The sequence below is a fragment of the Plectropomus leopardus genome, chromosome 16, assembly GCF_008729295.1.
Source record: "Plectropomus leopardus isolate mb chromosome 16, YSFRI_Pleo_2.0, whole genome shotgun sequence".
Classification (NCBI taxonomy): domain Eukaryota; kingdom Metazoa; phylum Chordata; class Actinopteri; order Perciformes; family Serranidae; genus Plectropomus; species Plectropomus leopardus.
The window spans coordinates 9,772,687-9,796,111 of NC_056478.1; the positions used below are offsets into that span (position 1 = coordinate 9,772,687).

The following is a 23,425-nucleotide window of genomic DNA, read 5'->3' on the forward strand; positions in this document are numbered from 1 at the left end:
ATAATAATAATAATAATAATAATAATAATAATAATAATAATAATTCTGTTTTCTTTTGTTTTGTTTTTTTCCCAAAATCTAGCCTACTAATTTCCTACAGTTTGTTGAACATTTCTTGCCAAGTCGCTCATTGCCTATTTTTCCAGTATTATCAAAAATGAAACGAATGTGCTCAGTTCAAAGGTTTAATGTGTAATGTGTAAAAGCATCTGAACACTGCACAAGAAAAGTTGCCAGTTTCAAAGGCTTAAGGCACAGGGCTAGATAAGAAATCTCTGACTTTGCAAAGGACCATTTACCAAGGTACCATGGCCAATTATTACATAATAATGTAATAATCAAGTAATACTTTGCTGACATGATAAAGCCAGTGTCAACAAGTAGGCCACTCATAGTTATCTTGGTGAGTCATTACATAACATGCACATACACACACATGCCTTGGGTAAACTTAACTGAGGATCAAATGACAGTGGTTAGAAACAGGTCAATCTTTGGATTCTATAGGTCATGTCTGAACATCCCATGAAAAAGTAGGGCAAACTCAAACAGAGTTGCAGGCACATTAAGCAACATTCTGTCATCTGTGAAGCAGCAGGGCAGGTGTGACAGCCCAGTCCTGCAGCATTCCTAGAAACAGGACATGGAAACCCAGCAAAACAGCAGGTGGCCATGCTTGTTTGTTTTCACATGCAGTATGGGAGAAAGCATTATTGATGCAGGTGTATTTTATTGCTTTTTACTTTATAGTAATGATCACAGCCAAAAAAAAAAATCATAATTACTATGAATTGCAGCCGGAAGCTATACAAAACAGCAAAGATAACGAAAGCTCATTAGTGACTATTTATATTGTTCCAAAATAGAGAATTATTAGCCTACAAGAACGCATTGTTTGATCATAAATACATTAGACACGTTTGGACCAATAGGATTTCATTTTTGGCGTTCTAATTCTGAAGCCGCGCTTTCTATTGGTAGTCTGACGAGACGTAGGCGGGGCTAAACTCTGGCTTTACCAAAACAAGCTTCGCGAGTGCAGTGACACGAGCTGAGGGAGAGTTGGGAGTGAGGAAGGAGGCTGAACAGTTTGAAAGTCTGGAGAAGAAAGCGAATGGACCGATAAACACGAACAAGCAAACAACACAGACACCGCTGCGGCGTCAGGTACGGAAGTGCGTGCATACAGCTGTTAATACACTTTTATGCCATGTTTACTGAAATGTTTCATGCAGCGAAACATGCTTAAATTGCACGCAAATAGCGGACAAGCCCATACTGGCAGTCAGTTTGTTGAAGAAAGTTGTTGACTTTGGTGTGTGTTATAAAAAGGGTTAGGTTTTGTTGTATTTTTCTTGGTGGTCTGTTGTTTTTGGCCTCCACATAATGACCTTGCAACATTTTAGATCAGGTTATGGACTTCTAGGGGACAGAAAAACACCCAGTTGAAGATGAGGCAATCTCATTCAGTGGTTTCAGTCATTTCATTTAAATTTTGACAAACATAAGATACTATTGCAAGTTGGGGAATGTGCAATCTATTTAACAGTTGGGGAACAACCCCCCCCCAACAAAAAAAAAACATTCCCATATGCCAGAGGTACTCAACTTGATTTGGCTGGGGGCCACTTTTGCAAAATGACAGCAAGGGGGACAGCCACAGCAGCCCCTTACATGTTTCTAGGATTTTAGGACATCTCCAGGACGTATTTTACAACAGTTTTAGTATTTAAAGACGTTTCTAGGATTTTAGGACATCTCTAGTAGTTTGGCACATTCCTCAAACTTTAGGACATTTCTGAGATTTTAGGACATTTGTAGTATTTAAAGATTTTTGTTGGATTTTAGGACATTCATGAGATTTTAGGACATTCGTAGTATTTAAAGATGTTTCTTGGATTAGCTAGATCTCTGTCACGGGGTGTGGAGGATCCTTCTCTGGCCCTTTTTTTTGATAAACATGCTATTTTATGTACTCTGGGACCTTATGTATACTAATATTACAAAAATAATTCTCAGTGTGAATCACTTTATTTTGAATTACAAAATGGTTGGGGAGCCACCTGGCAACCTATCGGGGGTTAGATTTGGTCCATGGGCTGATGGTTGAGTGTCAATGTCCTTTGCCAAAGACAGGCATCAAAATAACAAACCATATATGAGAGGTTAAAGGTCCTATATTGTAAAAAATAAGATTTCCATGTCTTAGTTATTATAAAGCAGATACAGGTGCTAAAGTAAAGTACAACACTGGGAAAGTATCAAAACACACAGAGAAATCCATACAGCCGGTATTCAGAAACTGACATCAGGATAATTGTGAATGTGTCTTGTCACAACTATAGGTTACAATACAAAAAGTAGTTTCAAACTTAAAACGTAAACACCCAGATGTATCAGAAATATTCAGGCAGACAGTATGAGAAAAATGTATGTTTTGAATATTAAAGCATGTAAACATACTCTAGTAGAAACTCAAAATACAAGTATGAACCTGAAATGAGCATAATATGGGGCCTTCAAAACTGACCAGAATGTGTGCCATACACTACAAAACTACAGCCATAGAAAGTTCTTCCAAATTCTCTCAACATCTCTGTATTACAGAGCCTGCTGTCTATTGTGAGCTTCGCAGGGCTGGTATTTATGACAGGGTTGTATCCGAGGTCACCAAAAGGCATTAATGGGTGCAAGTTTAACCCAGAACTAATGGAGCAAAGTTTGAGGGGAAACTGGGCTGATGAAGATTAAAATTCCCTGCACCTGGATTAGTTAATTCTGTATGTTGCTGAAAGTAAAAGACGCTTCACCTTTTGGGTATGGTAGTGTATTAAGTATATATTGCAGTTGCTAAAGCCATTATATGGTAATAATTAGGCCACATATTCTGAATCAAAGGTGAGTAGCACACTGTTCCCTTATGACTTTCCATAATTCAGAGCCAGACGACATGCATGCTGCACAAGAATAAATTAAGTACTGTTGTATCCTTCATACTACTAAGATACTGCTGCTTTGATACTTCATGATTTGAGTGTTGTTAAAAACACTGACTCATTTTCTTTAGTATTGATACACTGGTGCCTGCTAAACTGTCTGCTCTTTCTTATTGTCAGTTTTTACCGCAGCCATTCTGCTGTTCTCCAGAGGCTGGAACAAGTCATTGTTTTGCAAGTCCCATGTCTTTGCACTCAAGTCCTAAACCTTGAATTTACTTTCCAATACAGGTCACAGCTCATCACCAAAATAATGCCAAAACAGAAATGATATATTAAACTTACAAAAATCATGAATGTTTTGAAAACTCTGTAGCTAAAGTTAGCAAAACATGAACTATGTGAATATTAGCACTAGCATTTGCCCTTATGAAGGAAAATGAATTGATTTGTGTCACTTTCAATAATGTACTTTTAAATCTTTGGGCTTGGAAGGAAAGTATCAAGTACAAGTCAAGAGGCTGAAGGCCAAGTGAAGTCATGAGTCATTGGTGGTAAAATGAAAGATGAGTTGCAAGGTTTTTTTAATTTTAGTCTGAAGTCAGTGAATTTATGACCCAAGTCTGACTCTGACAAGTCCAAGTCATGTGACTTAAATCCACACCTCTGCTGTTTTCTGCTTCTAACAAAGAAAAGAAACATTGTTGTTGTCTAATTATAGCCTTTTTATAAGTATTTTTTATTAAAAATTTGAAATTGTATTCCCTTTGTGTCAATTTATCCCCATTGTATCAGAAATGGTATTAAATATCAATATTTTTTAACCAATTGTATCAAAGTTAGAGATTTCACAACACCACCATTTAAACAGTGTTGAAAGAGTCATTAACATTGGCTAACATTGGCTAACATTGGCTCCTTTTGTTTACTAAAACAAAAGTTTTGGATAAAAATAGCTTATTTCCTGTTTCTGAAAGTAAGGTAAATTTTTCTATACCATTTTAATTTTGATATCATATTAGCACTAGTAATGAAAACTTTCAGATAACACTCAAACCATCAGATGAGAATTAGATTTCCATCTGCTTAATCCCCAAATAATTGGACAGTATTTCTTTTAAAGGATGGTGCAATATCCACCACGAATACTCAGTTAAGGAATAATATGGTAGCATTATAAGAGGAGTTGTCCTTTGTATTCAGGACTTGGGGCATTTTTTTTAATTATCTATGCAGAGTCTTTAGGTCAGGAAAGTATTTAAACATCAGGCGCGTCTTTATGCAAAATGAGCTGAGTCTGTTAAATGTTTTCGAGAGAATGTGTGAAAAATAATGAAAATGTGTTGATTTGTATCTGTTTTACATTTATAGGTCTATTGTAAGAGGTGGTTGACGATGGACCCCAACAGTGAAACCAAGAGGATGACCTCTTACCTCCCAGCCAACCCCTCCGAGACCCAGAAACTGACCCCACCCAGAGGCCTAGGTATGCACAATTTGAAAGTTTAGTGAGGGCTTAATTTCAGTATAATTGGGCTCCTCCCGCCAGCTTCCACTCCCTAGCTTCCACCACTGATCCTCCACAAACATTTGAGTCTGTTACAAAACTTAATAATACAAAAAAAAATCAATATTTCATAAATGCTAACACGAGGCCTGTTCCAAGAAGATGTAAAATTGAGTTATTACATAACTTTTCTGAGTAACAGCAGCAGTATATTTGCTGAATGAAATCCCAGATAACTCAGTAAATCTGATTTTTGGAATAGATATTTTAATTTCCAAGTACAAGAAAACAGTGAGAATTTGGCTAAAATAAAATGCAGTGTGCTGCACAATCAGCCTCTTCACATCGACTGTTTCGTAAACACTCATTAACGAAGAAGCCCAAAGTTGTTTATGACCATTTTTATGCCTGTGTCCCAGATCACTCTAACCTTGGCAGTGCTTTACCAAAAATGTCACACATGCGCTCATCACAAATGACCTGTCCATGGATCATAAAAAAAACGTCCTGTTTGTTCAATCAGTTACCTTTATGCTCTAGTTTTGCTGCAACCTGAAGAGCTGCCTTTAATGGGCACAACTTAATGTTGAACATACCTCACAGTCAATCAAATGTTTATTTTTTACTTGCTAACAACTTGTTAACAGAATTTAACAGATTTCCTGCACTTGCATGGCATAAATAGGAAAGCAGCACCCCTCTCTCTCGATAGTTATGATGTAAAGTGTGATACTGCCATACTTAGGTTGATTGGGTTGCATGAAAATACAAAAATGGTTTGAAACACTCTGCTTTCAGAGCACTACTATACAAACATTTCCCAAAAGTAAAATCTCCTAAGGGATGCACCGATTTATCAGGCCAAACACTGACATCGGCTGATATTTGCCTTGTTAGACTAGTATATCACCAAATAAGATGTCATTCACTAATGTCTTATAAATGTGTTTGATTGAATTTGTGCTCATTCATAGTTCAATGAAGGACTGGATCATTTCAAAACGGTTAAGCAAGGTTTTTGTGGCACAAGAGTACATAAATAACACAAACAAAAAAAGCCACAACATAAAAAAAACAGCTGTATCAGCCTTTTAGATCGGCAGAATCGGTGCATCCTTAAAATCTCTACTTATGCAAAATGTTTTTGTGCTTTTTAGGATGACACATGGACTAAAACAGTAGAGATTGGCTGTAAAATGTTAACATTAACTTACACATTAGACTAGTTATCCTGATTATTTTAATTGAGTCAAATCTGAGTATATTAGGAGTGCAAAAAATGGGACTGGTTCAGCTAAAATGTTAAAAATATTGCATCTATATCGTATTTTAGTATTTCAGCTACTGTGACATTGTCCATTAGTTAATTTTTTATATTAAAAACTGTTAGCCCATCATTACATAATGTCAGATTTGGAAAAAAGATTAAGAGAGAGGATGCAGTGCAACAGTCAAAGAGTATGGGACTTCACTGGACCCTGCAGTTTGCAGCTGCATCTCCTGTTTTTCTTGCATGCTGCGCTGGCATGAGAATTACATTAGAACGCAAAGAAAAAAAGTCCCGCTAGCATGATTATTTAGACAGTTGCAGTTAAATACCATAGCATTTAGGTCTATGGCCGGTTATAAAAACAGAGTTTGCAGGTTTAAGCAATTACAGTGATTCAAGTGCTGTCTCTAAAACCGTCAATGGAAAAATGCATGTCAGCAGTAATAGAGAAACACCAAAACATTACACAGATCAATAATCATGATGTTTATGATCGCGCATGATCACGCATTAATCACATTTTGAAATATCTATGTATATATAATCTGTCGACTTGTTAAGCTGTTCAGTTATGAGTCAGTTTTGTTTACATTAGCTCACAATGATACTTTCAAGATAAAGCATGTCACCCTTACACACACACACACGCACACACACATACAATTACTTACAAGATTGCTTCAGCATTCCTCTTGTGAACTTCTGACCTCTAATTCCACACAGTCAGCACAGTTCATAGCTGGGGGAGACCTGCAGGGAGAAAAAGCTGTGACACTGCCAAATCTTATGGCATGCAGTTCTCTAAAATATTTTAGAATATGTTACATCTGTGGATTTATTTATTAATGCTATATGAACTCTGGGCGTGTTCCCCCCGCATCATGACATCATGCTGTACCAAACCACCTGAGTGTCCCGCACCCAAACATAGAACATGTTGGTTTTCTGTTTCATCCTGTTATTATTTTACATGCAGTACCTCTTCTGATGGGTAATTTTGATTATCTCTTTACTGTAAGTCATTTTCTTGACTTGAGGTTTGTTATTTGAGTGCTATGACATGAGATGGACACAATTACATTACTTAATTTCTGTAACTGCACACATGGCACCACATGTTGTTTCTAAACTTAACCCATTGTAAACAGGAACAATATGTCTTTAGTCACCATAAGGAACAAATGGTTTTATTGTTGGTTCCATAGCTACATAAAACAGGGTCTAAAAGAAGTTAAGCGTCTTCTCTTTAATGCCTCACTGCAGCAGATGTCCTGACCCTCATGATGTCCTTATGGCCCCATTTATTTTCACATATTTTGACATGTTTTGCTAATAAGGTTAGTATAGTTCCTATATTTAGTGTTTCTAGGACATTCTTATTCCAAATGAACTCATATTATTAGCTGCTAATTTCACCCGTATGTCAATTTTTCTTAAGTATTTGGCAGTTGGACAGGAATTAACACCGACTTTAAGGCCTGGCCATGTGCACCAAATGAAATCGCTCTGATGTTCCTCAAAATTCTTGATGAACTGAAGTCAAAAAACGCAGCAGGAGCAAAACTATATAAAAACATCATGAATTTGCAAACTCACACACAACTGGTGCTTTATAATCCAAGTCTAATTTATCCAGTCGTATGCTCAGTACTTCCTCTGACAGGGAACTGAACCGAAGGTAAAACTTACCAATGATTTCTCTGAAGCCAGACTCCGCTGACAAAACTTTTGTCACTTTACCTTGCTGAACACAGGAGCTGCCAGTCTCATCACCTCGATCAGTTAGTTTGTGTTGTTGTGTGAATTTGGTGAATCTGAACTAACCCTTTAAAACACCAAAGAATAACCTATAATGGTACAATTGATGATTTTCACCTTCCAGTCAGTTCCTAGTCGGAAAAGGCTGTCTGTTTGGGAATTACTGAGCGTATGACTGGATAAATGAGACATATACTGCACCAGTTGTGTGTGAGTTTGTAAACTGATGTTTTGAAACAGTTTTGCGCTTTTTATCTCAATTCATCAAGAATGCAAGAAAAAATGTGTTTTCTTTATTTATTTCAACATAACACTGGATGAGTAGTTCATACACAAATGGTCATTAAAGGGATGAAATATTCCCTTATGACAACCACATTGTCAAAGAGCAAAACAGTCACAGTTTCTTTCTTTCTTGAACTTGCCAACTTGTTTGTGTCTGCTTGTTTGGTAAAATGCAGAAAAATCTCAAAAACATGGATGGTGCACATTAAGACCAGACCTTTCTGTTGTGTGGCTATTGTTTGTATGCTTAAACTCACTTTGTGTTTCTGTCCGTCTCTCCAGGCTGCAGCTGGCTGGTGGTGGTCGCGGCTGTGGTGGCCTCTCTGAGCGGTCTGATGCTGGGTTATGAAATGGGCCTGACCTCTGGTGTCCTGCTGCAGCTGCGGGGCCTCCTTTCCCTCTCCTGCCAGGAACAGGAACTGCTGGTCAGCTCCATCCTGCTCGGTGCCCTCCTCATGTGCCTGGCTGGAGGTCCTATTCTGGATCGCTATGGCCGTCGCTGCTCTCTGCTCCTGAGCGCCGCCATGGTGGTCGGTGGGAGCGTAGTGCTCATCGCATTCACCTCACTTATTGCATTCACACTGGGCCGGGTGATAGTCGGCATGGGGACAGCTCTGTCAGGGACAGGAGCGTGTCTGTACATTGCAGAGATTTCACCGAGGGAGCGGAGGGGTCTGCTGGTGACGCTGTACGAGCTGATGCTGGTTGTGGGTGTAATGCTGGGATTCAGCTGTAGTTACGCCTTTGCGACTCTGCCCCATGGCTGGGTGTACACTTTTGGACTAGCAATCCCCCCAGCGCTGCTGCAGATCAGTGCGCTCGTGTTCCTCCCACCCAGTCCACGCTTCCTGGTTATCCAGGGTAAAGTGGAGCAGGCCAGGAGAGTGCTGGCCACCTTGAGAGGTGGGGTTCAGGAGCACGTGGAGAAGGAGCTGAGAGACATCCAAGCAGGACTGAAAGAGGAATCAGAGCATAGTTTCTGGGAGTTGTTCAGCACCAAGGCCAACTTGCGTTCACGACTGCTGACAGGTGTGGCCTTAGTCTTCCTTCAGCAGGCTACGGGTCAACCCAACATCCTCTCCTACGCTTCACCAATTCTCCGCAGCGTAGGATTCAACAGTGACGCTGCAGCAACCTTAGCGTCCACAGGGTTCGGAGTGGTCAAAGTGGTTGGCACCATCCCAGCCGTGTTGCTGGTCGACCGAGTGGGACCCAAGAGCTTTCTGTGTGTGGGCGCTGTTGCAATGGCAGTGTCACTAGGAATACTCGGTACACTGACACTGCAAAACCACACTCACCTCACCAGCCTGTGTAAAAGTCACACAATACCAAATCACACACAGACACTGTGGGATTTAAACAGAACCTCTGCAGACTTCGACAACAGTGACATTTTTTCTACTGACCTCCCAAGCTTATGGAGCAGTGAGGAGGCACAGCGGACTAACAGAGACGATAATGGGATGGAGGAGTCAGGAGAAGAAAGGACTTTTGGAGAAGTGTCACCTGTATTGAAGTGGGCATCATTGATTAGCTTGCTGGTGTATGTGGCAGCTTTCTCCATCAGCCTTGGGCCAAGTAAGCTTAACTTATCCACTCCCATTGCACACACACACAAACACCCGCATTTGACTGTTATGCTTTAGCGTTCTCCCAAACTTGTATTACTAGTTTGTAACCAAGAAGGAGGTGCCACTTTATCTACAATTTCGAACCGCAGCTATGATTGTTATGCACTGACGATAACTTAACAGGGAACTGCGCCCATTTTCAAAATTCATACGTTATTTATGTGGTCTAAGACAGTCCAAAAATATCAGTAAACACAAACAAATCTTTCCTGAACTCAATAACTTGAGTGCGTTATACCAAAGTACAAAGTATAACACAGATTATCAGACAATAACCAGGCCAAGGTGAAGTATAGATTGAAACGCTCCACTTTCACAGATAAAGCTGTGTGGACCCTGACTTTAAGCTACAAACCAGGCCTACAACTCCCCACACAAAACTGTACAAAGCTATTCTGGATCCTATTACATGTATTTATTAAGCATAGTCCCTCAGGTTTATATGTGTCTTTGTTTTCTTTTCTTTCCAGTGGTGTATGTGGTTCTCAGTGAGATCTTTCCAATGGGAGTCAGAGGCAAGGCTGTGTCTGTGGTGTCTGCTGTAAACTGGGCCACTAACCTGCTCATCTCCATGACCTTCCTCACAATGACAGGTGTGTCACTACACACACTTTAAAAAAAATAATCTGTTTATGCAAAATGCATGCCTCATATGATTTTTACACTGCGTCCTAATAGCAAATAAGTGTTGCTTTCTGTCCAAACTGAATCAGTTACATATGCATCTATGTTACATGTGTTAGAGCAAGTAAAACAAAGTAACCCCGCTTTACAAAGTTACCCCTCCAGGATATGCAAAGAAAGAGAACTGTATGTAATGTTTGTGACAACAACCAGCAAATACTAGACTGTTTACAGTCAGTTCATGCTCAACATGTTTCACTTGTTTACACCCTTTGAGGTATGACTCATTTTGTTCCTGCTACTGGTCTTTCAGATTGTTTGTTGGATTAGCAAAACAGAAAACAGTCTGTCAATATGGGTTTTTAGGGTTTAACTGTGACTTAAGGGATTCTGCAGTTGTGACCTGATGTGAAACTTATTATCTTTGAAGTGCATCTAAGTTCATTGCAACAACTGTAGCTGAGCAAGTAACACACAGGTCTGCCACCTGAGGCTTTGTGCAGGCGTTTGAGGTCATGCATTTTTTTGCTTTTGTCTTTCTAGAAAGGATTGGCGTTCCCAATATGATGTTCCTCTACGCTGCCATGAGCTTTGTTCTACTGGTGTTTGTCATCCTCTGTGTCCCTGAGACAAAAGGTCGAACGCTGGAGGAGATATCAAAAGAACTGGCTAAGAAGTGAGTGGCAGTTTACACATGAGCTTAAACTGATTGTTTAGCTGATTGTTTAGAAGTGGGGTTATATGAGGTACATACCCATAGTCAGTGGATGACATATTTGTGTGTCAGGCTGGAGGCTGACACGAAAGCTAAGTAATGTGCTGCTGATGATGGGCTAAGCAACACAAAGTATTTTAGCCACCAGAAAAAAGTCCCACAAAATAATAACAGTACCAGTGCACACCACATTTAGAATATTTTCACAACTTCACCTTTCCATCAGACAGCAGGTTCCTGTGGCTCCAGTTCTCCATGTGTTTTCGTCAAAGGCACCAGACTCTATTGACAAAAACAGTCATTTTAGCTCTCACACAGGAGCTGCTGATCTACTGCTGCTTTGATCAATTAGTTTGTGTTATTTTGCAACTTTGGTGAATTCCAAATTAACCCTTTTAAATGCCAAAATCACACAATGACACAAACACACTCACTGATAGAGGCAGCAGTGGATAAGCAGATCCTGTGCAGTCGGAGCACATTTCATACATTGCAAGTATGTGAATGTTAACACATCCCCCTGATGTGTCAGTCACCGACACCCTACTTCTACGAGGCCTACTCAATTTCTGTTCAATTTCAATTCAATTCAATTCAATTTTATTTTTAAAGTCCACTATCACAAAACAGTTTGCCTTAGAGGGCTTTACAGCATACTGCATTCCTATGTCCTTAGACCCTCACACCGTCTAAGGAAAAACTCCCCCAAAAAAGAGGGAGGGATGCCTCTTCCAGGGCGAAAGACAAGGCAATAGATGTTGTAAATAACAATTAACTAACAGTAATGACAAAGAGGAAAGAGAGAGGGGGGGGAAAGCACAGAAATAATGGTAACAATAGCATATAACAATAGTGATAGACGTAAAATTACTAAATGCACGCTATGATAGCATGATGACATGATGGTATGAGCGGATATTTATTTCTGACAGCGCACTGGTTGAAATCGATCCGTGTGGATGAATGACCAATGAAAACAATAAAAACTTTTTTTGCTTAGTGGGTACATGTTACATGACATTAATGTAACAATATCGCCCTAAATACTGTTCGAAGCGTGTTACATTACTTGTTACTGCTAAAAAGTAAAATATAACTGTAACATGTTACTTTTGTAACGTGTTACCTTCAACACAGTGAACAGTGTTGAAGGTAAATAACTGTTTCTTAATGGAGTCTGGCTTTGAGGAAAATCATCATCAGAAATCCCTGTCTGACTGTGAAAAACTGTGAAAATCTGCTATAAATACAGCGTACACTTTAAGAGATATAGATTTTTTTAGATGGGGCTTTTTTTGGGGGGTGGCTAAAATATGTTTTGCAGCTATCTACAGCAGTGCATTACCCAGATTCCATATCAGCACTTTAGCCTGCTTCTCTGATCACTTTGTGGTACTCTGAATATTTCAAAGTGGGGTTGTATCAGGTACTTATCTATATTCAAACTATCCCAGTAATGTTATCACTCAAGTATCTAAGAAGCTAGTTTATAAAATGCATTATCTTATCTTTTGTCTCTTTTCTCTGCTTTACCAGGAAGCATTTTGAGGTGAGGCTCTGCAGGCAGATTCAACCTCAGGAGAGTTTGATCAGCAGCACGTCTTCACAGATTCCTTCAAACGTCTGACCTTTTTTTTTTTTTAAACAGACCACAACTGTACACCTCACCTGAAAGAGAGTCAGTGTAAGGATCGGCAAGCATAATGTATTAGCGATGTTAAGTATTTTGGGTGCAAAACATACATCTCACCCACATCGGTACATCGCTGCACTTTCCGCTGATTCCCGTCATGATGTCTCTGTCACACAGTTCCTTCTCGCTGCGTTTTGAATGTAAAGGAACAAATCAACAGGACAGGGATGGTGGAAATTACATACACATGACAGAGTTAAACAATGGAGTATTTGTGAATTTGTTCAAAGGAGGATATCTCAGGGTTCACTCTTGCTTGTTAAAAGGCAGTAAAGAGAGGTAAATGGTGGGGATTGAATGTCATTATATATCACATTATTTATTTAATTCCTTCCTTTCTTTACCTCTGCCCTTTTTAAGAATACAGCTCCAATTATACAGCAAGAGAAATTTACCTTAATTCCACGATACGAATGCTGAAAATTTACTTCAATACTATTTTTTTTCCACTTTGACTTGACATTGTGAATCAAAGAAATACGAAAAACAGACACTAATCTAGCCAAATGTCTGTGTATGTAACATCCTCTGGATTACAAATGAATTCCTTTAACATAACACTGAAATGCTCCTCCCTGTCAAACGTGTGGTATTGACACTAACATGGCTCAAACCAGTCATACCAGTTGGGCTGAGTGTACATAATAGTTTCTTCTGATAGAAAAGCGCTGGCAGACTTCTGAGGACATCGATGCCTTTCTGAAAGAGATTTTAAACTAGAAAAGATCAGAGTGGCTGCACAAAGAAAGTGGAAGTGCTCTGAAGAAGATGCTGGGTGCAGTGCTTTTTTCCTAAGAGGCAGCATATGCTTTTTTTTCCATTGGCAACAATTGGAAAAAGATGCTGGCACTGAAAAAAGATAGAAATACTGCTTCAGATTTGTACTGAATGCCTCCGGCGGACAGTCAAGTTACAGTTTACATCTATGTCTGTCTAGACTCATATTTCCATGACAGTAGACAATGCAAATTCAGATCTGGATGTTTCTACAAAGAAGCTACAAACGGGAAAACGTGGATGCTTTCTACCATTGCCACATTTTCAAGGTGGACACCCAAAATTAGTGTTGACCTTGTGGATATAAAATTATCATCACTACATTATTTTATTTTATTTGCTTGGAATTTTGTCATAATTAGCGTATGAATTCTTGAGTTAGGGCCAAAACAATGTTTCGTCAGGTCACAGTGACCTTTGACCACCGAACTCTATAATCAGTTCATCATTGACTCTTAAGTGGACGTTTGTGCCAAATTTGTTACCGTATTCACAAGTTTGAGACAGTCAAACAACAACCAGAAACATGCTTCTGGTCACAGCTGTCACCAGCAGGGATGTTCCATGACTTATTTCCCTGAAATTAAATAGAAGTTAGACTGGTGGACTAGTCTAAAAGAAAGGAAGAAAACTGAGCACAATTCCAGGTAAACATTGTCCAAAACAAAAGAAAATGCATATATTAAGGGGAATTTGAAATCAATGATTACATTCATATACATCACCAAATCGTATTTTAAATGCTTGTGAAATTTGTGGCACTTTACAACCTTCATTAAAATCATTGCACAATATCCTACAAAACACAACCCACTTCGTAAAAGTTTTTAAATAACAATTTTTGATATTCTTTAGGAAAATAAATCTCTAGTAACAGCATTTCCTTGGAGGAACGCAATCGCATAGAATATTATAATTTTAATAGTAAGAAAGACTTGTATTTCTGATGGAAAGTAGCGAGGGCAATGGCACTCTGTGGTTTGAAGTTTTAAAACGGCTTTCAGAAATAATTAATAACTCTCACATGCTGTTTTGTTCAGACTGAACATTTGTACTGAACTCTTGGTTCAAAGTATTAAAATGGCAGAATAACTTAATTTGATTAAATAATATGATTTATTTGACATTAAACTTCCTCACATGGGGCATCATTTATTGGGAATGTGTGATTTAAAATATTAAAATGGTATCTAATTATTTCTGATGATTTCTGAGCCATTTTATTAACAAATTCCCAACAGAGCACATCCCTAGTTGCGGACAAAAAAAAAAATTGTGCATGGACACTGCCTTAAGCTATAGAATACACTGTAATCGACATAATGACAGGAATATGGATGTAGTGACAGTTTTCTCACATTAGGAAGAGCCCGGTTTCTCCTACGTGACATTTTATGGGAATAAGAGAAAGACAATGATGAGTCAACACGCTCAGTTTCCCTTTTCCCTGGCTGCTAAATCCTCAAAAACAACCAGTCAAGCAAAGAAATACTGAATAGAATTAAAGCAGATAATTTAACATCTGTTGTAGCATAGGAAGAATTGTGAAGTGTGTGTGAAATGTTTTTTTTTTTACTTGTTTCTGTGATGCCAAAATTATATTAAGTTGATTAACAAGTGGGATGTTTTACTGTGAGAAAGAATGACTTCTGTGAAACTCTTCACAATTAAAAATGGCACGTTTTTAAATCTTTACTTTGATACCTCTCCTTTTATTATTTGTTTTATCTTTCAAAGTCTTTCAACCAAAATCTTGTTGAACCATTGAAAGTGCTTCACTTCATCTGTAATTGGGCGCTTGCACATTATGAAAATCAGAGTAAAACAAACTGATCAAAAGTCCTGTGGTGGCCTGTTTTACCATGAACTTTTATTTTTATACAAAATACAAAATTCTGACCAAGTGTCTCAAATTTCAGGTGACACTGGTCAAATCTGAGACATGTCAAATGAACATCTTTCCCTTCAGATGCGCTTATTATTTACATACATCTACACTGCCTGTCACTAGGTTTTCCCATTTAAAAACACTGAAGCACTGCTTTTGTTATTCATTTGAAGAATGATATATGAAGGGTTTGTTTTCAGGCACTGACTAATGCTGTGAGCATGACCTCTTTAAACACTGTGTTTGGTCTTGTGTTTCCTTAAAAACTGAAGGATATACTGCTGAACCTCTTGATAAGTGACAGAGCTAACTGTAATATAACTTTATATAATTGAAGTTAGTGTCTGCTTTTGTAATTATAATTATGAGTTCTTTGCTCACTTTGAAATTAAAAAAAAGGAGGAAGTAGGTAATAAGCAACAAAAGAAGAAATGACCCAAAATTAGCAAGAAATGAGTAAAAAAAAAAAGTACATGAAAAAAATACCTGAAATGTAGTTAAATAAATCAAAACAATAAAAGAAAAACACATAGAAATAAAAAAAAAAAAAAACAGAGGCAAACAAGACTTGGAAAAAGTGCTTAAAATATTATAATAATTCTGTAACAAAATTCAAATAAGTAACTTGGAAAATTATAAGTATATTCTTTTCTAATGTAATTTTTATGTTCCTTTTTTTAAAAAAAAAAAATCGTAATCTACTAATTTCTTACAATTTGCGGATAATTTCTTACCATGTTGCTCATTGCTTTTTTCTCTCATGTTTTTGAAAGAAATTGCATCAATTTGCACCGGCTTCAAAGAGTTTAGTGTGTAGGATTTAGTGGCATCCACTGGTGAAAATTATATATAATGTTCACAAATATGTTTCTATTCATGTGCCGATCACCTTAAACTAAGAATCACTGTTTGCCTGCTACCTGACTGCAAAACGCCACTAAATCCAACACACCGGACCTTTGAACATCCACTTTGTATTTGAGTTTCTGTTACTTTCTCCTGTGCCTTTACTGCAATTTCCAAGACCAGTTCTGGAATAGATTTTATGATGTAGTAACTTTTGTGCCAACCAAAAGGCTTACTTTAAATGCCCTGCCTTGTCTCAGCACAACCATAAATTGGGACTGACCAGTAGAGGAGACTATGGATCAGCAACACACCGCCTGAAAAATAAAACATACCCAAACCACATCCATATAAAGGTAGAGACATGACAACCCCCCAAAAGTGAAGCCAAAACATCTCAATAGCCCCCTGATGTCTGGCTGCAGTACAGGTCATAAGCCATTTTTGGTAGTTCTTATCACGTATATGTTTGTTGTTTTCTCTGATAAGTTTGGTTATAACTTGTAATTTGATGTCTGAAAAAAGGGGGAGCTGTGTGTGCCAATCACACAATGTGTGAGTGCCCGTGATTTGTCTGACGGGTGTTTGGGCAAGAACTCAAGACCGCGGAGATCACTACTGCTCAGACCATGGCTCCACCAGCGCAAGATGGCAACAACTGTGTCAGGGATACTTTGGCTTCAGTTTTGTACAGTCGTCCATCTTTATATACAATCAATGACCTGAACCCTTCAAAAGTTTTCACTATATTCCAAAACATTTAGGACATCAGTCTTACTCTGTGCATCGTCCAGGCTAGAAAAAAAAAATGTTTTATATCTGTGTTGTGTTTAAAAAATCAGATCACACATGCGTGTGCATTCTGATCCAATGTGACAGTTAAGAACAAATTCATAGTCAACTTACAACCAAACTAAGTAGGAAATGTGAGAGACAAAATATTAAAATCACAATTGAATTCATGTGGTGAGCAAATATTAGCTTAAAAACGTTTTGTTACATCATTTTCCTGCTTTCAGTAAAAGTGTAGAAGTCCAGACTCTATGGTCTATGATTTCACTGCTTTTGCTGTTATGGGCAAAAATATGGGCAATACTGCGGATGCCTCGTATATGCATTAAGACATCCACAAATGAGCCATGGACGGAGATTCTGCTTCAAAAAGTGGCAAATGGGACGACTTCTTGTACACAGGGTTAAAGTTGAGGCCTTTAAGTGTTAACATACCGACTCTTTGCAGTGGTCACAAAGCATTAAAATGGTTAAATGATAAAAACTTGTCTTTCTGTGCCCATGCAACAACACCCAAATTAGTCGCGAGAGCAGGTAACTTCCACCCCCTCCAGTGTCAGTCAGGTTCGGAGGAGCAGTTTCTGCTGAGGGTTACGATGTTTGCAATTCTTGCAGGTTTTTTTATGTTGTTTAAATCACAAGAGCCACACAATCCACGACAACACTGACATTTTGTGAGAGGGAACTTTTAAAACTCCAACTGAGGACTGTTAAGGAATTTTAAAAATCCAGGTGACATCCAGTACATTGACATAGAAGTTTGCCGCTGTTGCCGCACAGTGACAAAATCAAGCAAGTAAATCCAAGGATAAGGTGCTTCCTCACTTGTAACAAATGACATGTTGCCTTCTTTCCTTCATTTGCAGAGCGGTTTCTGACACTCAAACAGTAGTGGGTAGACCTGCTCAACAGCCATGGCCACGTTCTGCACATTTGGTCCTGAACAACAGGGAAAAAAAAAAAGGGCAATAAACCCCCGAAAACACACTAAGAGAGAATTGCAAATACCATCACGACAGTTGTTTGGTCTAGTTCAGCCTTTGGCATGACACACAAAGAGGGCATATTTCACCCCGAGTAAAATTCCTGGAGGAATTAGGTTATTTGCAAACTGCTTTTCTGGTTATAACAGACTATGAAAGTGCATTACAACAATGTGACCCCAATCCCTTAAGCTGGCATGTCCTCTAGCTGTATGTAAATGAGGGCGAGAGAGGTTAGCCTCTGTGCATATATGTGTTTGTGGTGTGAAGTACCTGTAACTGTGATGCTGCCAGTAGAGAACACCTGTATAGTAGCCTTGATTTGTTTGATCCTGTATGTGGCAGCAGGATGGAGCTCTGGTTCATAACTGGCAAACACAAACACATGGTTCAATACTGTATGTGTTTTAAGCACATACATTTAAAAACATACACAGATTTGACGATGACTCCTTATATTGTCTCATAAACAAGTGAATCAAAGGCGGACTACAACAACATCTTTTGATTGCTTGTGTTGTTCACCGCAAAGTGAAGCGCTGACCACTGCTCGTACCACTAGAGGTCATCCTGTCCTTACAAATATCTACTTACTAAAAGTTCAGACCTTTTTAACAAGGCTATTTACTTCATAATACAGGCAGTGAGGTGTCTCAGGAAAAACTGAATAAAACTAAAAGAAATTAATGATAGGTAATTATTACTGTTTTTTTCCTTATTAAATCACAATTTAAAACTATAAACTATAAACTAAAACTATAACTAAAACTATAAACCCAAATAAGCACCATGAAACTTCAACTATTGAATGTATATTTAAAATATGTTTCAAATATTGTTATTCTTACTTATGAATATTGTGTTGTACATGGTAGCATTATACACATATTTTATGTTTCTAACTTTACGTTCTAGTTTTACGCATTGTATTGTTGCATAAGGCATGTAGATTAAAACACTAAAGCACATTAAACATTTTTATCATTTAAATATCTTTAATTATTTCTTTTAGATTTCATACTTTGACATCCTTCGTGCTTGTACTTATTTCTATTTTCTATAATTCTCTATTCTTTACATCTGAGCCACTGTAACAAACCTCAATTTCCCACTGGGGATCAATGAAGTATTTCTGATTCTGCTTTAGAGATACGAGAATGACATCCAAGGTCATCTACAGGAGGCAAAATCTGTATAATACATTATATATAAATACTGCTCAGACGGACAGTGATGATTTTTATTAGTGTGATGATGGTGGTTGAGACTAACAGATTGTATTACCTGGCAATGGGTCGGTTGTTCTTGGTGAAGTCAATAAGGTGGATTGCGAACGGCATGGAGCACACTGCAAGCACATTCACAACTCTGAAGGCTGAAAACCTCACCTGAACAACAACACAAACACATGCACAGACATACATATTAATTATACTTACATATGTCCACATTATAGGAGAGCTCTTGTCCTTCAATCTTGGTCTTATGGCAGTCTTAGTGCTGACATATATACTTAAAGATAAGCCTCATTTGTACTCCAGTTATTGCAGAAATATAAGTGAATACAAACCACAGAAAGCAGATATTTGGATACAGATCTATTGTACTTCAGGTTGAGCGTGCAGGTTGACCTGGTAGCGTGCCGCTGTTTGGTTTACAAGTTATGAAAAGTGACCTCGCTAGACCTCATGAAAAGTCAAAAGGTCATGTAGTCATTTACGCAGTCAGTTTTCGTGTTTAGGACAGAACTGCTTTGGCACACATGGGCTGTTATTATGCTAACTTTCAGGCATATTAGCCAAAACTATAACTGCAGAATCAGAATCGAAAAACATTCATCTAAAATCTACTGAGACGCCGCGTATTTGCTTATAAAGCAAATACTTTACTCAGTATTTACAGATTATGAGCACAATACATACACCTGAAATTAAGTGTATGGTGATGAAAATATCTGTTGTCTCTATCAATACTAAAATTCAATTACAATTTCAGATTTTCTTCACAAAATTATTTTGGAAAATCTTTGAGAATAAGAACACAAAAGGTAAAAGACAATGTATTTTCGTGCAAGTTTTGATCCTTAAACATGTTATTCAGGACTTTTCTGAAAAACAATGTATTGACTCGTGATTCTTCTCAATGATTACTTACCACTGAAAGTATGTGGGAGTGTATTTATCTGCAAAGACTCTGCCTGTATTTTCTTATTTAGCTATGCTCAGCATGTTCCTGGGTACAGTGCAAAGGTTTGATCGGAACTTTATAAAAAAAGCAACGACCAGGTGCCAGACCAAAATATCACACACTCAAGATCGAGCTGAGGAAATTGCTGACTCAGCGCTATAACAACGCAAATATAGCAAAACAAAACTCCAAGTCGACAAAGCTCGTTCCAAAATGAGAGTCAATCTTTGGCTGACTTTTACTTTCACTAGCAATACTGCTGTGCAATACCCCCACAAGATATTATCACAAACTCCACATCTGCATTGATTTCCATGCATCTGCATCTTTTAAAAAAAAAAAAGTATGTTCCAGTTGTGTTCACCTTGAAGCCCAGTTTCTGCAGAAGGCGTGCTAACCTGCGAGCACCCAGCTTTGCGTCATCCTCACTGGACAAAAGAAAAGAGCAAAGCGTGAGTGGTTATATACTGTATATAGTTTTGCATCCAAAAGAAATGTAACACACGAGCCGTAATCGGCAACCTCAAGAGTAACTGTACGTTCAGGGCACCAAAAACCAAAGTCATTCCTGTGCTGGTTTGTGATGGCTGATTTACAAAATCATTAGCTCTGATGTCACATTTGTATCTGTGTCAGGTGAGACGGTGTTTGGGTGCAGTCTGTCTACCTTGTTGCTCCAGTGCAAATGATTTTCCCCGAAGACCAGATTGAGGCTGTTATCTTGGGCTTACGAAGCTTCATCAGGACTTTCTAAAAACAGAACAAAGTAAAACAGGCCAAAAGTGAAATGCTTTCCACATGATCCATATCATAAACCCTTGATAATGAACTTCAAACGTCCATGTTCTTAATATATGTGAGCTGCTTTTCTTTTTTTATCTCTGCATGAACATGGTGACTTTGATTTCATCCTTACCCCTACTTCTGGCTTATAGATGACATTGGATCCCTCTAAGGCTATGGTGCGCAGGTTGAGGTGGCACCTGGTCCTGAAGGTTGCCACCACATTGGTGACGATGATATCAAGTGCCTCGTCATTGTTGGAATCCATGAGGAAGTGTGCAGTGCAGAGGGAGGACCACAGGGGCTTTTCTCCTCACACATTTATCACCAATGCGACCATCACCACCATTTCATGGACGGAAAAGGAGACAAGACAAGCTGGGAGGGAAAAAAGCCCAGAATTTTGAGAGTTTGAAGGTATACATTTCAGTTTATGACATTAGAAATGGCAAACTAGATACTTTTGAAGCTGCAATACTGAAGAAGACATTGAATTAACTGTTATCCATTATAGAAGATCCTGACCACACTCCATCACTTACTGGACAGACAGCAGAGCTCTTCTTTCTAACACGCAGGTGCAGCTTCCCTGTCGCAAGGACAAATACAAGAAATCATTCCTGCCCAAAGCAATAATGCTGTACAACACCTCATCTCTAACAGAGAGCTGCCAGCTGTTTAGTTTTGTCACTACAACTAAGCAGTCCTTGCACATGGCAGATATGAACACCTAATTCTCCCACTCTACCTCACTGCATGCACACTTGTTTTATGTATATAGTATTTTATGGGTTTATTCAATTTTAGCATTTAGAATTATTAAGTGTATTATAGCGTACTATTTACATTGTATACTCTTTACTATAGATACATACAGTATCTTACTTATAAAGAATATGCTTTATTTTTTTTCTACTGAGAAAAAAGTGTGATATACATATCACTGTTTTTACTGCTTCCCAATTTCCTAACTTGGGATCAATAAAGTACATCTGTCTGTCTGTCTGTCTCTCTGTCTGTCTCTCTCTCTCTCTCTCTCTCTCTCTCTCTCTCTCTCTCTCTATATATATATATATATATATATATATATATATATATATATATATATATATATATAAAGATCCATGCTAAAAGTCACAACAAAATGGAAAACATGGAATTGTACAACCATAACACAAGGGAATTCAAACATCCAATACTGAGCCTAAGACATGTCTTGAAGATTAGTATTGTAAAATCTCTGGTCTGTTAAGTACACACTAACTGGAAGGGCAGTTGTCACTAATCACTTCCAACTTTAGCCTGTTGAAGTTGATTTATTCTGAAATATTTGTGTTTTTAAAACTGTATACATATTTCCTGTATGTTTTGGTTGTATTTTAATAAAGAGACTATGGATAAATAAATATGTATGATCATTATAACCTTGCTAAAATAACAAAGGTAGCCAAAGACTTTTGCACAGTACTGTACCTATGATTTGACTAAACATGTTTCACCCACATGCACAGAAACACATAGTGCAGTGTCCCATGACGTTATTTTTTTGCAAAATGATTTTGTTTTTATATTTTCATAGAGTCACATTAGCTTCTACCTTGCACATACAATTCAATCAACAATAACACACGAGATTATGTATAAATGCTTTCACACCTGGATGACAACGTTAAGCACCAATTCATCTGTTTCTCCGGCTATGTGCTTCCTTCAACGTGAGGTATAGGAGGACGACTCAAAACAGGAATCACACAGGCATCTGCGAGACATTAGACCTATTCAACATCTCACAAAATTGTACTCTTACACTGTTTTGACCACGTATTGACGTTAGCTTCCCCGCTAGTGATACAGCCTGATACGTTAGCCACTCGGTGGCTACTAAATTACCAAGCATGATAAATGAAAATGATAAGCTGGATGCTAAACGCGATATATGATGCGTTATTACTAAAGTTCGTGAAAGTTTAAAAGGTAGCTCGCCATAGTTTGTCGAAAACGTAAGGTTTATTGGCGTTACAGCTGATCCATCGCTCATCCTGGTGTAGTATTGCATAGTAACGCACCTGATAGGCTTGTTTAGGGAACCGTTGCTAAGCTAGCTAATCTCGCCGGTAGCCTAAACTAGCTGCCAACTATTAATCTCAAACAGTTTCATTATAACTGAGCTAACTAACATGTTGTTGTGGCTACAATCCCAATTAAATGAACGACTTAAAACGAAAAGTAATGGCATCTCACTGCTGCCCCGGCTAGTGTTGTGATTAAGGCTATCCGTTAGCTAGCAACAAAGAAAGTGCACAGGCAGTAATGAATGAAAAGTTGTTAGCTAAGCTAGCTAGCACGCTATCTGTCTAACTGAAGACGATGTTGTCTCGCAGTTTTCAGATGGTTTTGCGTGTTTATAGCAAATATGTATATCTGAAATATCTGCTTTATTCGTTAGCTACCTCTTCAGCTGGCTCACAGCCTTAGCCCGAGACACAAATAGTCCTGTCGGCGGTGTATTTTGTGGACAGACTCCTTCCTCCGCAGACTGCCGACTGACGAGCGAGACGACTTCCTGTTTCAGCTTTCAAAATAAAAATAGTGAACCTCAAAATAACTTCAACTTCCGGTTAAGACTTTCAACGATAAAACTAACATTTATTGAAAATTTATAAATAATACCAAATAAAAAAATTTTGAAAAAATGTATTTCACACCACACGACGTGCACATACGGTAGATGCATGCACATTTTTTTTGAA

At 38.2% G+C, this 23,425-nt stretch overlaps 2 protein-coding genes across 3 annotated transcripts; one reads left to right on the forward strand and one right to left on the reverse strand.

Annotated features, from left to right (window-relative positions):
* The first annotated feature begins 1,062 nt into the window (after nucleotides 1-1,062).
* slc2a12 (solute carrier family 2 member 12) lies at nucleotides 1,063-15,471 on the forward strand. Of its 2 annotated transcripts, XM_042504122.1 has the most exons (7): nucleotides 1,063-1,167; nucleotides 4,308-4,422; nucleotides 8,039-9,334; nucleotides 9,858-9,980; nucleotides 10,555-10,687; nucleotides 12,263-12,275; nucleotides 12,375-15,471. In XM_042504122.1, the coding sequence occupies exons 2-7, from the start codon at nucleotides 4,332-4,334 to the stop codon at nucleotides 12,396-12,398; spliced, it is 1,680 nt and encodes a 559-aa protein (XP_042360056.1). In that variant the 5' UTR covers nucleotides 1,063-1,167; nucleotides 4,308-4,331; the 3' UTR covers nucleotides 12,399-15,471. The 2 variants fall into 2 exon arrangements, with proteins under 2 accessions (XP_042360056.1, XP_042360055.1); XM_042504121.1 differs by having other exon boundaries at nucleotides 12,263-15,471.
* Nucleotides 15,472-15,869: 398 nt separating this feature from the next.
* On the reverse strand, nucleotides 15,870-23,219 carry tbpl1 (TBP-like 1). The gene is made up of 9 exons (XM_042503461.1): nucleotides 23,126-23,219; nucleotides 22,332-22,434; nucleotides 21,218-21,264; nucleotides 20,809-21,053; nucleotides 20,560-20,642; nucleotides 20,257-20,320; nucleotides 18,990-19,093; nucleotides 17,979-18,073; nucleotides 15,870-17,661 (listed from the first exon to the last, which is right to left on the reverse strand). The coding sequence occupies exons 4-9, from the start codon at nucleotides 20,941-20,943 to the stop codon at nucleotides 17,579-17,581; spliced, it is 564 nt and encodes a 187-aa protein (XP_042359395.1). The 5' UTR covers nucleotides 20,944-21,053; nucleotides 21,218-21,264; nucleotides 22,332-22,434; nucleotides 23,126-23,219; the 3' UTR covers nucleotides 15,870-17,578.
* Between the last annotated feature and the right edge of the window lie 206 nt (nucleotides 23,220-23,425).